Genomic DNA, 14,539 nt, shown 5'->3' with positions numbered 1-14,539 from the left:
ACGTCTCTTGCCTTGAATATTCCAAGGGGTTGCCATAAATCAGCTGGGACATAATGGCCTTTTCCACCACACCTTCTATTTATTGACAGTGCTAACAACTAATACCTTTGCTGGCTATTTGTGAAGTCAACTAAGGAAGCTACCTGGGTACTTGCAAGAACAACGGTTTGGCAGCTGCAGATGTGGGGGTCAACTAACAGCACAGCCTCAGCTGGAAAACACATCCTATCCACTGCCCAGTCCATGCATCGGAAGTGGTTTACAGAAGAGATGGCAAACCATCTTGCCTTTGCTTCACCCTCTCCAAATACTATGAGTTATGGCAGATTTTCACCAGAAGCAGTTTGGATTTGCTGAGCACTGTAGATACTTCACTATGTAATCCAACTGTTTACCCAGTTCCTAACTGCAGCCTTAAGAAGATGCTTGATTTCAGTGGATTTGGAAGGGCAAAACTCCACCAAGGACTAGACTATGTCACTCACGTTACACTAACAGCTCACTGGACTGGGCCGCCTCAAACCTCCACTTCAACTCTCCCTCACTGGGGTATTTTCAAAGCAAGGGAATTCCTCTGACTTGTTTACCAAAGAATTCAATTCAATCCTGCGCCGGAGCCAAGATAAACGTATACCTTTCAGCCATGTCACAAGTGCAGGAAAGCCAGTGTTGCCAAGCCAAGAATGAATGCTCACCTAATCTCCCAAAATGTCTCTATAGGTGCATCTGGATTCCACAGGTCAATGCTGTCTAACTGATGAAGCACAAGCAACGCCTGGACATACAAATGGAGAAATTTCTTCATTAAAAAATGTGGCAGCACAGTATTTTTGGAGACACAGCTACAGAATTAACCAAACCTTTTGGCAATGGAAAAGGAAGATCCCTAAATTGTGTATTCAAGGTTGATGGAATAAAACTGGGCATGCCAAGCTGCTAAACAGGAGAGGGGGGCGCCGCAAGCAACAGACGGGTTCTGGCCAGTTGGACGACAGATTGCAGAGTTCTTGCCTGTTCAAAGAATAACATGAATGTGGACTGGCAGGCAGGCTGTATGATGTGTACTGAGATATTCCTAACTCCACTTTTGTTCTCAATGGGGAACCAAAGCCAGTCCCCTCTTTCGTTTATCTTTAGAACTACCCTGCACAGCAGAGGTTCAGCTGGTTGAGAAACAGGAAGCAAAGAGTGGGTGTAAATGGGAAATTCTCACAATGGAGAGATGTCGGGAGTGGTGTCCCCCAAGGATCTGTTTTGGGACCAGTGCTCTTTAACCTATTCATAAATGACCTGGAAGTAGGGGTGGGTAGCGTGGTGGCCAAGTTTGCAGATGATACCAAATTATGCAGTGTGGTGAGAACCGCAAAGGATTGCGAAGAGCTCCAAGCGGACCTTGATAAATTAGGTGAGTAGGCTAAGAAATGGCAAATGCAGTTCAATGCAGCAAAATGTAAAGTGTTGCACATAGGGGCAAAAAATCCAAACTTCACATACACGCTACAGGGGTCAGTGCTATCAGTCACAGACCAGGAAAGGGATTTGGGCGTCTTAGTTGATAGTTCCATGGGAATGTCAATGCATGGCAGCTGTGAAAAAGGCAAACTCTATGCTGGGGATCATTAGGGAAGGAGTTGATAATAAAACTGCAAGGATTGTCATGCCCTTATATAAAGCAGTGGTGCGACCACACTTGGAGTACTGTGTCCAGTTCTGGTCACCACATCTCAAAAAGGATATCAAAGAGATAGAAAAAGTGCAGATAAGGACAACGAGGATGATTGAGGGACTGGAGCACCTTCCTTATGAGGAGAGGCTGCAGCGTTTGGGACTCTTTAGTTTGGAGAGGAGACGTCTGAGGGGGGGGATAGGATTGAAGTCCGTAAATTATGCATGGGGTAGAAAATGTTGACAGAGAGAAATTTTTCTCTCTTTTTCACAATACTAGAACCAGGGGGCATCCATTGAAAATGCTGGGAGAAGAATTAGGACTAATAAAAGGAAACACTTCTTCACGCAACGTGTGATTGGTGTTTGGAATATGCTGCCACAGGAGGTGGTGATGGCCACTCACCTGGATAGCTTTAAAAGGGGCTTGGACAGATTTATGGAGGAGAAGTCGATTTATGCTACCAATCTTGATCCTCTTTGATCTGAGATTGCAAATGCCTTAACAGTCCAGGTGCTCGGGAGCAGCAGCAGCAGCAGAAAGCCATTGCTTTCACATCCTGCATGTGAGCTCCCAAAGGCACCTGGTGGGCCACTGCGAGTAGCAGAGAGCTGGACTAGATGGACTCTGGTCTGATCCAGCTGGCTTGTTCTTATGTTCTTATGTTCTTATGAAATCTTGAAGAAGCTGACAAAAAATTCAGCACAATGGAAAGACTTCAGGAACACATTCAGATGGCTGGTTCTCTGTCTACAGACAGTGAAGACATGATACACACATAATGGCAGTTTGCAGGTAAACAGGCAGGATTGCTGGATAATGGCATACAGTGATCTTAGTAGACACTTCCCCTTTTGTGGCAGACCACAACAGGCTGGGTACAGAATCAGAGAATCACCCTTGCAAACCAGGAGTCAAACCAGGAACAAACCAGAGTTTGGAATCCTGGTTCACAGGGAAATGACCAACCTCATTGCACCAGATCAAACAGTCTGATGGAATAATATGGTTTGCAACGAAAGAACAAATACTCAATCATCCAACCATGTGTGAGTGAAGCAAAGAAGGGGGAAAGAAGTTTTCGTAAGACTGTGCAGCCCACCGTTTACTCTTATTATAGCAGCAAACCCCAGTTGGCCATTAAGCCTGGACCAGATGGCATTGATGGATCAGCAGGCACACATTCACAAGGCAGCTCCCTACCTCCATGGCTTCTTGTGCGATTTCAGGCATGCTGGACTGCGGCACCAGCTGCACCAGCCCTGTGATCAGCTCCGCCGTGCTGCCCTGCGTCTCTGGGCCCTGCTTCCTTGGGTTCTGCAGAGGAAGGTGAAGAGTGGCAGAGTTGTCTTTGCAGGCCTGGCTCCAGCAACAGTCCAGTTATAAAGGCACAGCTCCAGGTCACGTTCCAAAGAGGTGGTTTAAAAACAGCCATGACCACACCCAGTAGGCTATTTGGCCTCTTCTCCCCACCCCCCTTTACTTAAAAGAAGGTTTGGCATTAAAAGAATCAGTTTCAGGCTCATAAGCATCCCTCTTTTGCAGCAAACTCTGCAGAGTAACTCACAGTAACTCTGAACAACAACTGGAAACCATGATCTTCCAATCATGTTTTCCAATTCTGCATTGGAGGGCAAGCACAAAGGACAGTGTGCTGCTTTGATAAAACAGCAATTCTGGTGGAATGTGAAACAGGAAGGGAGGGGAAGAACTACAGCAGCCATGGGGGCGGGGGGGTGGTGGAGTAGAAGACAGAAGACTGTATACAGATTCAAGGCTCCAGACCCTGCACGGGCGTTGGTGGGTCCATCCTTGCTCTCGTTGGCCTGAGAGCGGTGTAGCCCTGGTAACTTGTGCAGCCACAGGTGAGGGCCTAGACGGCTGTCCCTATGGCAGGGCCTGCCAGGGTGGCCTGCCCTGCTGGTGCTCCAGCAGACCTCCTGGCCCTCCCCCGAAGGTCATATGCACCTATGGGCCAGCGGCCCGATCAGCGGCTGCCCTGGGTGGTGCCATGGTGGGATTCAGCCAATTAGCTACCAGTTTGGCAGAACTGGTGTGAACCGGCTGAATCCCACCTCTGCTTGTGTTCTTTGCTTCCCTTGCCATCTTCTTGGTCTCTCCCTGGCATGAGGCTCAAAGTTCAGGGAAGTGCCAGATGGCCACAGTCATGGCTGCTCTTCATCGTGCCAGGCAAGAGAGAGAAGGCCGAAGTGTTGCGAAGCCTCGCCTGGCCAGAAGCCCGTGTGCATCTGTCTTTCCTCTTTGCCTTCGTGCCCTCTCCTCATGTCAGCAGCTCAAACTGGACAGCGAGACTGCAGAGATGTCTTCGAAGCCCCCAGAGGAGAGAAAGCTGGCTCTAGAGAAACAGGACAGGAACCAACCTACTGCAGCCCATTCACTCTTTTCTCAAGTGGCTGCTGTGGTGGTTTTACCCTTTCTTCTCTGCAGCCGGCTTGCTATCCTCCTGCCAGCTGCCTGGATGCTGGGATAAGAGCACAGAGGCTGAGAGAAAGGTGGGGGGGGGGGGCTATGGGAGAAGAAGGGGTCCTCTGCTGCCTCCCATGGCTCACGGTTACCCAACCTCCAGTTCCTCCAGCAGCAGCTTTTTCAAGGCAGGAACCACCTGCCAGCCCCAAGTCTCACTGGGTAATGGTCTTGCCCACTTTCTCAAAATATAGAGTTGGGCATCTTTAGACAATGGAGTTCAGAAAAGCCATATGTGCCTCCCAAGCCACTGAGCAGGTACCACCGCCTTGAACTTTCCTGTGTGGATGGGTAGGGGCCAATGTACAAAACAACTAAATGTTCAACACATTGCTTCTCTTTGTAATTGCTTCAATGTACTGGATCTCATGTTCTCGTTTCTGAATTATCTGGTTCCTGGCTGGAAAGCCTCTGCATGTTTTCAGCTCAAAGATTATGGAAAAACCACCCAGATGTTCATGTCACACATGTTTCTTTAAAACAAAACAAGAAAGGAGTTCTTTTGCACTTACACAGAGCAAGAGTTTTGGATCAGCGTGGATCAGTTTCACCATCGATAACAACAAGACTTTGTAGTTTCTGGTTTCGACATCCGTGGGCTTCTCCTTAAACTTAAGACTTGTCATTTTCTCTTTAAAGGTAAGACTCTAAGGAAGAAAACACAGGACAGGTGAGATGAGCAAGGCAGTGCTTATTCCAAATAAACCACAAAGGAAGTCACTTGGGAGGTGAGGGTAGGCATGTACCACCATCTGCTTCATCTGCCCAATTTTCATAAACTTGATGGGCAAATTAGCGAAAATCATGGTTTTGGGGAAGAAATTTCATCTTAGGAAATGGTTAATAAATGGCCAAGTGAGGTCCTTTTCATACCTAGGATTAAACTTCCATCACACTCTCTCCTGGGTAGAGCAAAGAAACATCATAAAACAAAAAGTGACCATTAGTAAAAATGCCGTCATCCTTTTCTACTATACCAGGGGTAGGGAACCTGCAGCTCGAGAGCCACATGCGCCTCTTCTGCCCTTGCATTGCGGGCCATTGCTTTCACCTCCTGCCTCTGAGCTCCCAAAGGCACCTGGTGGGCCACTGCGAGTAGCAGAGAACTGGACTAGATGGACTCTGGTCTGATCCAGCAGGCTCTTTCTTATGTTCTTATGTTCTTATGTCCCTGTCCAATAGTCGGAACCCTCCCTTATCCAGACATATATGAGTCATTTTTGTTCCGCACTGTTCACATTTTCCAAAGAAAGCCCTCTGTGCCAATTCTTCAGCCTATCACTGACGATCACAGCCATGTGGCAGGGAGGCCAAGACCAGCCAAGAGGAAGAGGAAGAGAAAGAGGAGGAGGAGGAGGAGGAGTTTGGATTTATATCCTCCCTTTCTCTCCTGTAGGAGACTCAAAGGGGCTGACAATCTCCTTGCCCTTCCCCCCTCACAACAAACACCCTGTGAGGTAGGAGGGGCTGAGAGAGCTCCGAGAAGCTGTGACTAGCCCAAGGTCACCCAGCTGGCTGGTGTGGGAGTGTACAGGCTAATCTGAATTCCCCAGATAAGCCTCCACAGCTCAGGCGGCAGAGCAGGGAATCACTACAAATTAATGAAGATGTTAGTGCTGATAGCTAGATAAAACCTCCACAGTCAGAGGCAGTGCACCCACAACTCATCACTGCTGGGGGCAACAGGAGGGAACAGAAGTTTGTTCATGCTAAGTTTGGGGGCTTCCCAGAAGGGTTCTAATTGCCAGCTGTGGGCACTATGATCCTGGACAAACGGACCTTTGGCTCTCACATCTTTTAAGGAACATGTGTCCAAGTGTGCATGATTCCTCTCGTTTCTGCTCTGCTTCCACCCCTTCAGGATCATGGCAACTGTGCAAAACGCACTTGTGGCTACCCTTGTGTGGTCTCAAGGTCCAGGAGAAAGGGACTCATAACAGCCAGGAGCAGCATCTGAACACAGTCCTCTGTGGCTGGCTTCTCTCTTTGCCAGCCCAGAAGTCGGAGTGAGCCTCGTAGGGTGGATGGAGGACCAGCGCTGAAGTACCTCAACTTCTGCTTTTTGGCAGAAGCCCCCATTGCAAAGATCATGAACCTTTACTTCTTTCATTCATTCTACTTATGACTTTAATGGAATCAACTGCCTTTTCCTGACACAGAATGTCCCAATTCGTTCAGCTGCAGCTTCTGAAAGATCCCCTCTCTGAATAAAATTTCCTGTGTATAAAAACTAAAGTAGCACAGTGAAGTTCTAGTACAGTAGAACATAAGAACATAAGAACAAGCCAGCTGGATCAGACCAGAGTCCCTCTAGTCCAGCTCTCTGCTACTCGCAGTGGCCCACTAGATGCCTTCGGGAGCTCACGCGCAGGATGTGAAAGCAAGGGGCTTCTGCTGCTGCTGCTCCTGAGCACCTGGTCTGCTAAGGCACTTGCAATCTGAGATCAAAGAGGATCAAGATTGGTAGCCATAGATCGACTTCTCCTCCATAAATCTGTCCAAGCTCCCGAGCACCTGGACTGTTAAGGCATCTGCAATCTCAGATCAAAGAGGATCAAGATTGGTAGCATAAATCGACTTCTCCATAAATCTGTCCAAGCCCTTTTTAAAGCTATCCAGGTTAGTGGCCATCACCACCTCCTGTGGCAGCATATTCCAAACACCAATCACACGTTGCGTGAAGAAGTGTTTCCTTTTATTAGTTCTAATTCTTCCCCCCAGCATTTTCAATGGATGCCCCCTGGTTCTAGTCTTGTGAGAAAGAGAGAAAAATTTCTCTCTGTCGACATTTTCTACCCCATGCATTTTATAGACTTCAATCCTATCCCCCCTCAGACGTCTCCTCTCCAAACTAAAGAGTCCCAAACGCTGCAGCCTCTCCTCATAAGGAAGGTGCTCCAGTCCCTCAATCATCCTCGTTGCCCTTCTCTGCACTTTTTCTATCTCTTCGATATCCTTTTTGAGATGTGGCGACCAGAACTGAACACAGTACTCCAAGTGCGGTCGCACCACTGCTTTATATAAGGGCATGACAATCCTTGCAGTTTTATTATCAACTCCTTTCCTAATGATCCCCAGCATAGAGTTTGCCTTTTTCACAGCTGCCATGCACTGAGTTGACATTCCCATGGAACTATCAACTAAGACGCCCAAATCCCTTTCCTGGTCTGTGACTGATAGCACTGACCCCTGTAGCGTGCGTGTGAAGTTTGGATTTTTTGCCCCTATGTGCATCACTTTGCATTTTGCTACATTGAACTGCATTTGCCATTTCTTAGCCCACTCACCTAATTCATCAAGGTTCGCTTGGAGCTCTTTGCAATCCTTTGTGGTTCTCACCACCCTACATAATTTGGTATCATCTGCAAACTTGGCCACCACGCTCCCCACCCCTACTTCCAGGTCATTTGTGGACTCCACTGGACTCCCCTGTCTGACTCACTTGCATCCCCCAAAAGTCTTTGGAATGGCAGCAACGAAAGCCACAAGAAGTGAACAGTCAATCCCTGCCCTTTAGTAGGACAAGGGATAGTGTGGGAGCAGCAGCCAAGCTCCTTGTCATCTTGGTTCAGTGGCTGTTCCCGGAGAGACACAGCCACAGGGAAATTTGTACAACCTCTACCTTTAGGATGACAGTACGGACACCACAGACCCCCAACAGTAAAATTAAAACACTAAAAAAACCGAACTGCTGCTACCACTTGCAAACGAAGGCGTCTTCCTTACCGTCGTCATGCGTATTGGTGTGTGCACGCCAGAGCCCTGTAGAGCTTTGTGAAGGGTTTCACTGAACATGCTGCGGAGCTCCATGGAATGACAGTACACCGCATCGATCTTCGGCCACCAATCCAGGGCAGACTAGGGGGAGGGTAAGACACCAACAGGAAATCATAGTCAGAAAGGACTCCATCGACCATGGATGGCTATAAAAGGTTCACCTGGGTGACGCAGTTTTTCCATGCTTTATGAACTTACATTTGTGATTATTCGATGGAGCGAATTGACCAGTACATAGTGAAATGTGGAGGGAGAGTTCTGTGCCAGGCAAGTCTAGAAAACAGAAAGAAAGCAGGGGGTTTTTCCAGCAACTTTCCAATTCAAAAAAGAACATACGGTAACCACTGCGAGTGTCTTCAGACATGAAAACTGCAAGTAAAAAAGGAATTCAGCAGAGAAAACAGAATTCCTTATCCTGCAGGGGGCTGAATAACTGACCTGTCCCCCGCCCCGCCCCCCAAGACAGCCATTTTGGTTTCGAACCTACGACATCATGCCCCATGAGCTTCTCCCTGGCTGTTGCAGAGGCTGAACTCCCTCGCGGCACTTGGTTCCTCACCACACTTCTGCATAATAAGGAAGATTAATATATTTCAAGCAGCCATTATGCACACAGAAGCGCTAGAAGTGCAGGAAGAAAGTGCTGCGGGTGAAGAAGAAGAAGAAGAGGAAGAAGAGGAAGAAGAGGAAGAAGAGGAAGAGGAAGAAGAGGAAGAAGAGGAAGAAGAGGAAGAGGAAGAAGAAGAGGAGGAGGAGGAGGAGGAGGAGTTTGGATTTATATCCCTCCTTTCTCTCCTGCAGGAGACTCAAAGGGGCTGACAATCTCCTTGCCCTTCCCCCCTCACAACAAACACCCTGTGAGGTAGGTGGGGCTGAGAGAGCTCTGAAAAGCTGTGACTAGCCCAAGGTCACCCAGCTGGCGTGTGTGGGAGTGTACAGGCTAATCTGAATTCCCCAGATAAGCCTCCACAGCTCAGGTGGCAGAGCTGGGAATCAAACCCGGTTCCTCCAGATTAGATACACGAGCTCTTAACCTCCTATGCCACTGCTGCTCAAGACAGCCTCCACAGCAGCCACAGAGAAGCACAAGAAGAACAATATCATGGGATTCAAGCCACAGAGGGGAACCTGCCCAAAGTCATTCCAGGGAGCATCGTGTCTGTGTGAGGATTTGAACCCAAGACTCACATGTTCTTAGGTGTATCCCACACTGAAATAAGCAGACTATGGCTTTCATCACCCTTCTGACCTTTAATGAAGGCCAGCTGTGACCTAGAAAGACTGAATCCAAGCAGAGACAGCCAGACTCTTTTCAATGAGAGCAGGAGAAAGACTAGCTCTAGGAGGGAAGTGGAAATGTCTCCTATGACAGCTCTTTGGGCAAACCTTATTCCCGGGGGGGAGGGGGGGAGAGAGATCTTCCCAATGTCGGCACTGCTGGATGAAGAAGAAGAAGAAGAGTTTGGATTTATATCCCCCCTTTCTCTCCTGCAGGAGACTCAAAGGGGCTGACAATCTCCTTGCCCTTCCCCCCCTCCACAACAAACACCCTGTGAGGTAGGTGGGGCTGAGAGAGCTCTGAGAAGCTGTGACTAGCCCAAGGTCACCCAGCTGGCGTGTGTGGGAGTGTACAGGCTAATCTGAATTCCCCAGATAAGCCTCCACAGCTCAGGTGGCAGAGCTGGGAATCAAACCCGGTTCCTCCAGATTAGATACACGAGCTCTTAACCTCCTACGCCACTGATTATTATTATTATTATTAGATTTAATATACCGCCCTATCTCAACAAGGCTCAGGGCGGTTAGGGTTGATGATGATTTCAAAGAATTACTAGGAAGTACCAAGACTTGTGAAAGGGAAGGAGAAGTGTGATTGAAACTGAAGCCTTGGTCATGACAACCAGGAGAAGGATCTGTGTATATAATGTTGTTATGCCAATAAAGGTTCTTTGTTTGTTTGTTTGTTTGTTTGCTTGGTCATCACATGCATTCAAAAGGGAGCTGCATGATGATACATTTTGGGCAGGTTGTGCTTTTGAGCTTCTCCCAGGTAATTCAACCCACTCTGGTCACTAAAAGCAGCAAGAAAGACACACTGACAGCTGGTCACTGAAAAGAGGGGGGAAATGCAAAAAGTAATTGCCAAGAAACAGGAATCCTCTATTATTCATGACGGCCTCCCCTTCCCATCTCAGAGTCTAAAAATAGATGCAGTGCAGGGAAGGTAGAGGGGGGGGGCAGGAAGGGGGTCACGGCTTCACCTTGAAGTGCTGGTTGTTGTGGGGGCTGATGCGGAAGCAGGAGACCAGGCAGTCGATCATGAGGTCAACGTCAGCGTTCTGGTTGCCTCGAGAGAAAGGCTTGCTCGGGTTGAACAGCAGATTCTTGGGGGAAAGAAAGAAGAGTAAATTGCATGGGGGTTCCCGTGGTCAGCACGTGCCGTTCTACTGGGCTTTTGTTTCTCAAACCACACACAAACATGAACCGGAAAAAGGAACGAGCTCCTTTTCTAAGTGCAGAGGAAGATGCTCGTGGAAAAAAAGACATGCAATAAACACGGGCCGAGAATAAAGACTCAGGCCAAACATAACTAACCTTGTGAGGGAAGACCGTATTATTGGTATGATAGGAGCAAGCTGTCCCCTGCAGGATCCTGATATACATTCTTTTCATATCAGGTGTCAATCTAACCCCACAAGACTGGCCACACTGTCTCACCCTTTCGCCATGGAGTCCAAAGCAGTACACCTGGCAGTACACTTGGCCTTAAAACCCTTTACTGAGGGGCTCTAAAGAATGCTCGCTTTCGCCAGGAGTTTAACCTTTTGGTACTCCAGAGGCAGATTTACCGGACCGTTTCATTAAGCTTCGTGCGCCAGCATGGCCAATTGGCCATGCTGGCAGGGGCTGATGGGAATTGTAGTCCATAACATATGGAGTGCCAAAGGTTCGCCACCACTGACCTATATACTATGAGCAATGTTTAAAGACACAATACGCAGCATACTTAAAGCTGTACTTAGACTTAGGTTTACTGTGACAGCAATGTAAAAATGTGTTATTTACTCTGGTGACTTTACTACATGAATAAACATTGCTCTGATTAATCATAATTGACTATTGAAATGCATGCCAATTTTAGCACGAGGGAGTTTCCCCACAAGGAAGGCATCTTTCCCCCTTTGTGCCATAAATACAGGGTTCTAATTTTTGTTCTAAGTTGCGTTCAATTTTCCGCTGGCAGAATGGAGCTTTCCCTGCCTCCTCCTCCCACTGACCTCCATGCGATGTTCTTCCTGGAGATGGGGCGACCCTGGGGAAAGACATGAGTGGGAGTTTGCAGAAGGAGCAGGGACTCGGGGAAACTGCCCACGGAGTCTGAATCCAGCCTCTGTTCTGACAGATCATCCTCATCCCCAATAATGCTACCTGGACTGCTCATGATAGGATGATACGGAATTTTCATAGCACCAGAAGAACAATCACCATTCATTATCATTTCCCATTCAATATCCTGAGCCCTTCAGGGGTAGGGTGGTCTATTAAATCTAATAAATAATAAAATAATAATAATATCCCAGTCCACACTTGGCATCAATATTTTTTGAACTTATATACCTTCGAAAGTGATGAACCAGCTGAACAGGTTCAAGACCCTCCAGAATGGTGCCCTGTTACAGTAGCAGAAATTAAACTGCTAATTGGCCAGCTTAAACCATCCAAATCACCTGACCCTGATGCCCTACCCCCGGAACTATTCAAAGAACATGTGGAGTGGTGGCGCCTCTTCTAGCAGACCTATTCATGATTGTCAACATGTCTGGGTCAGTACCTCCAGCTTGGATTTGTGCAATAGTTGCACCCATTTTCAAAAAGGGTGATCATCTGATACCATCCAATTATAGACCTATTAGCTTCCTTTCAATTATAGGAAAACTATATGTCAAGAGCTTTGCTTGTTAAACTCAATGCATGGATTACCCAGAATAAGATCTTAGGGCCAGAACAAGCAGGCTTTAGAAAGGGCAAATCCACCTTGAACGATTGCACAGTCCTTAACCAACTGATCAGCAAATATAGTAGAAAGGCAAAGACAAAACTGTACGCAGCCTTTCTTGATCTCAAGGGGGCCTTTGATTCGATCTCTAAGGATTTGTGGAGAAAGCTTGTCAGACTGGGCATTGACAGTAGACTCTTAGCCCCAATTAAGTCACTCTATAGGGCTACATCCTGCCAAATTAAATGTTATCTTTCTGGAATACTAACTCCCAAAATACCCATCAACAGAGGCATGAAACAGGGATGTGTTTTGACCCATGTACTTTTAAATCTTTTTTTTAATGATCTTGCGCCTGCATGAACAGAAATAAACTCACATTGCCCAAGACTAAGTAATGTACATATCCCGATCTTGCTCTATGCTGACGATGCAGTCATTCTCTCTTGTTCCAGGGTAGGCCTCAATTGTTTCCGTACCTGCTGCAATTATCATTGCACCAACAATAGTCTTGCTTTGAACTTTGAGAAATCTAAGATCCTCATATTTTCAAGGGCTTGGAGACTTACTGCTGGTCCTTAAATGGTAATTCCCTGGAGCACATTAAGCAATTCAAATACTTAGGGCTACATTTCCATCATGGAATGGGCTGGGCAACTCATTGGGACATAGCGATCTCAGCAAGCAAGAGCAGTGATCATCCACTTTTTCTATAACAGGGGCCACAAATACGTCCCTGCTGCCCTTCAGACAGCAGATACAAAGGTGCTCTATACATACAACCACACAGCACCCCAGTGATTCTGGCCGTGAAAGCCTTCGCCAATACAAAGGTGCTCTATGTTACTCCTATATGGATTGGTGCTTGGAACCGCTCAGTTGAACGTACACAGTCCTGCTTCTTATATAAGTTACTCAGTTTGCCACATTGTGTCCCCTATGCTGTCCTTTGTCTTGAAACTGGCCAACATATTTTAGAGACCAGAGCCTGACTTGTTCTATGATTTGTGGAGAAAGCATTGAGGTTCCAGCTAGCCCTCTGTTTTAACTTTGAGGACTCAAGCCTTACATACAAGTCTCTTGTAAATCTTCAAAATTCTGCGCATCAGTGGGAGGTAAGTTTTTTTAAAAGCCACACCTCCATGTGAAGGCGCGCGTCCCAGCGCTCACTGTCCATGGAATGGCCAGGCATGCGAACGGCCTGGGGCAAGGACAGGTTCATGTACTCTGCCTGCAACACGCTTTAAAGTAGCTGTGTGGAAAGGGTCTTAGTGGTCGGTAACATTTGGAGGCAGAAGACCCAAAACTCGGTCTGGACTCTGAAAGGATCCCATTGAATCAGGAGCCAGGAAAAACCTCTCTCTAAGGAGGCTCCTGGAAAACTGCTGCCCATCAAAACAGTGCTGCATGTTCAGCTTGATATAAGGAAGCTTCATAAATGCAGCCTCTAACTCACACCACAGGCGTTGCAACAGGTTTGGTTAAATTCAAAAAGCACTGATGCAGTTGAGCTTAACACTTTAAAAGAATGACGTAATTTTTTACTTTGCTCTTTTTTCATTTTTACCTTAAGATCCACCACCATGGACTGCACTAAAAGGAAAATGACAGAATTGTCTTCCCAGTTGATATAGGTCGATGCTTTGCACAGCTTCACGCAAGCAATGGCGGCGCTTTCAGTCAGCTGCCTGCTGCCGCCGTGGCCTGCAAGAGCCTTCCTGAGGTTGTCCAAAAACAGTTTCTGTAAAATCCACACACAAAAAAAGTAAAATCCACACACACAAAAGAGAGAAAGGAAATTATCACACACACCAAGACCAATTTCCCAATCTGACCCGCTCAAGCCTCCAATGCTGTAGCCCCCCCCCCCCAAAGAAGCCTCTCAAAATACATACGTGGAATATGTGCATGCAGAACCATAATCTAATTTCATTTCATCCCAAAAATGATTGAACAGTCACGTGGGGAACAGAATACTATTATGTATTGTCTATTATGATAAAATACTATCATGATAAAATGAGTATCCCTGTAGAGGTTATATTGACATGTGAAAACAGAAGACATCTGAAAGCGCATTTCAATGCATGATGCATTTTGAAGTTGCCTCTGAAGTTGCATCATTTATACAGTGAACAGACCAACAACAGGCTCTTGGAAGTCACAAGTTTATCTTGGATTTTAAAGTTGCTTGAAGTGATTTTCCAGTCTTGCTGAACTGCCGGGAGTTTCCAGGTACCACACGGAGGATTGTCCTTGGAACCCTGGCCTCGCAGGTAACACACACACAGGAAGACTGGAGTACCAGGTGCGGCTCATTATACGTGTCAATATATACTGGGAAGTAGCAGCTAGGAACGGAAGGTACTGTCACGGGGTGAAATTGTGTGAAATTGTGGGTTATTAACTGATATATATTTAGCTGGCATTGTTGGAGGATTGTATTCATTCATATTTATTCATTTGTTATTTCTATTTTGCATTTATACACTATAGAGTTGTTTATAGGTGGTGGTTATATAGTATATATGAGTTTCCACACATTGCACATGCAATGTGTTAGTAGTCTTAGTATACCACAAACTGAACATGAGTGAGCAGTGTGATATGGCAGC

At 46.8% G+C, this 14,539-nt stretch overlaps 1 protein-coding gene across 2 annotated transcripts in view; it reads right to left on the bottom strand.

The window, feature by feature from the left end:
- Positions 1-14,539, bottom strand: part of LOC125445883 (neurofibromin-like) — an 86,110-nt gene that overhangs the window by 36,145 nt on the left and 35,426 nt on the right. For both annotated transcript variants that reach the window (XM_048519311.1, XM_048519310.1), the window contains exons 9-15: positions 13,492-13,665; positions 10,189-10,311; positions 8,126-8,200; positions 7,877-8,008; positions 4,663-4,797; positions 2,870-2,983; positions 696-775 (exon numbers count right to left, since the gene is read on the bottom strand). In XM_048519311.1, the coding sequence (XP_048375268.1) occupies positions 696-775; positions 2,870-2,983; positions 4,663-4,797; positions 7,877-8,008; positions 8,126-8,200; positions 10,189-10,311; positions 13,492-13,665 (833 nt within the window). The remainder of the gene's footprint in view (positions 1-695; positions 776-2,869; positions 2,984-4,662; positions 4,798-7,876; positions 8,009-8,125; positions 8,201-10,188; positions 10,312-13,491; positions 13,666-14,539) is intronic.

The sequence above is a fragment of the Sphaerodactylus townsendi genome, linkage group LG16 (assembly GCF_021028975.2).
Source record: "Sphaerodactylus townsendi isolate TG3544 linkage group LG16, MPM_Stown_v2.3, whole genome shotgun sequence".
NCBI classification, from domain to species: domain Eukaryota; kingdom Metazoa; phylum Chordata; class Lepidosauria; order Squamata; family Sphaerodactylidae; genus Sphaerodactylus; species Sphaerodactylus townsendi.
The sequence above is the reverse complement of the archived record's forward strand: the minus strand, read 5'-3'. Positions and strand labels throughout refer to the sequence as shown.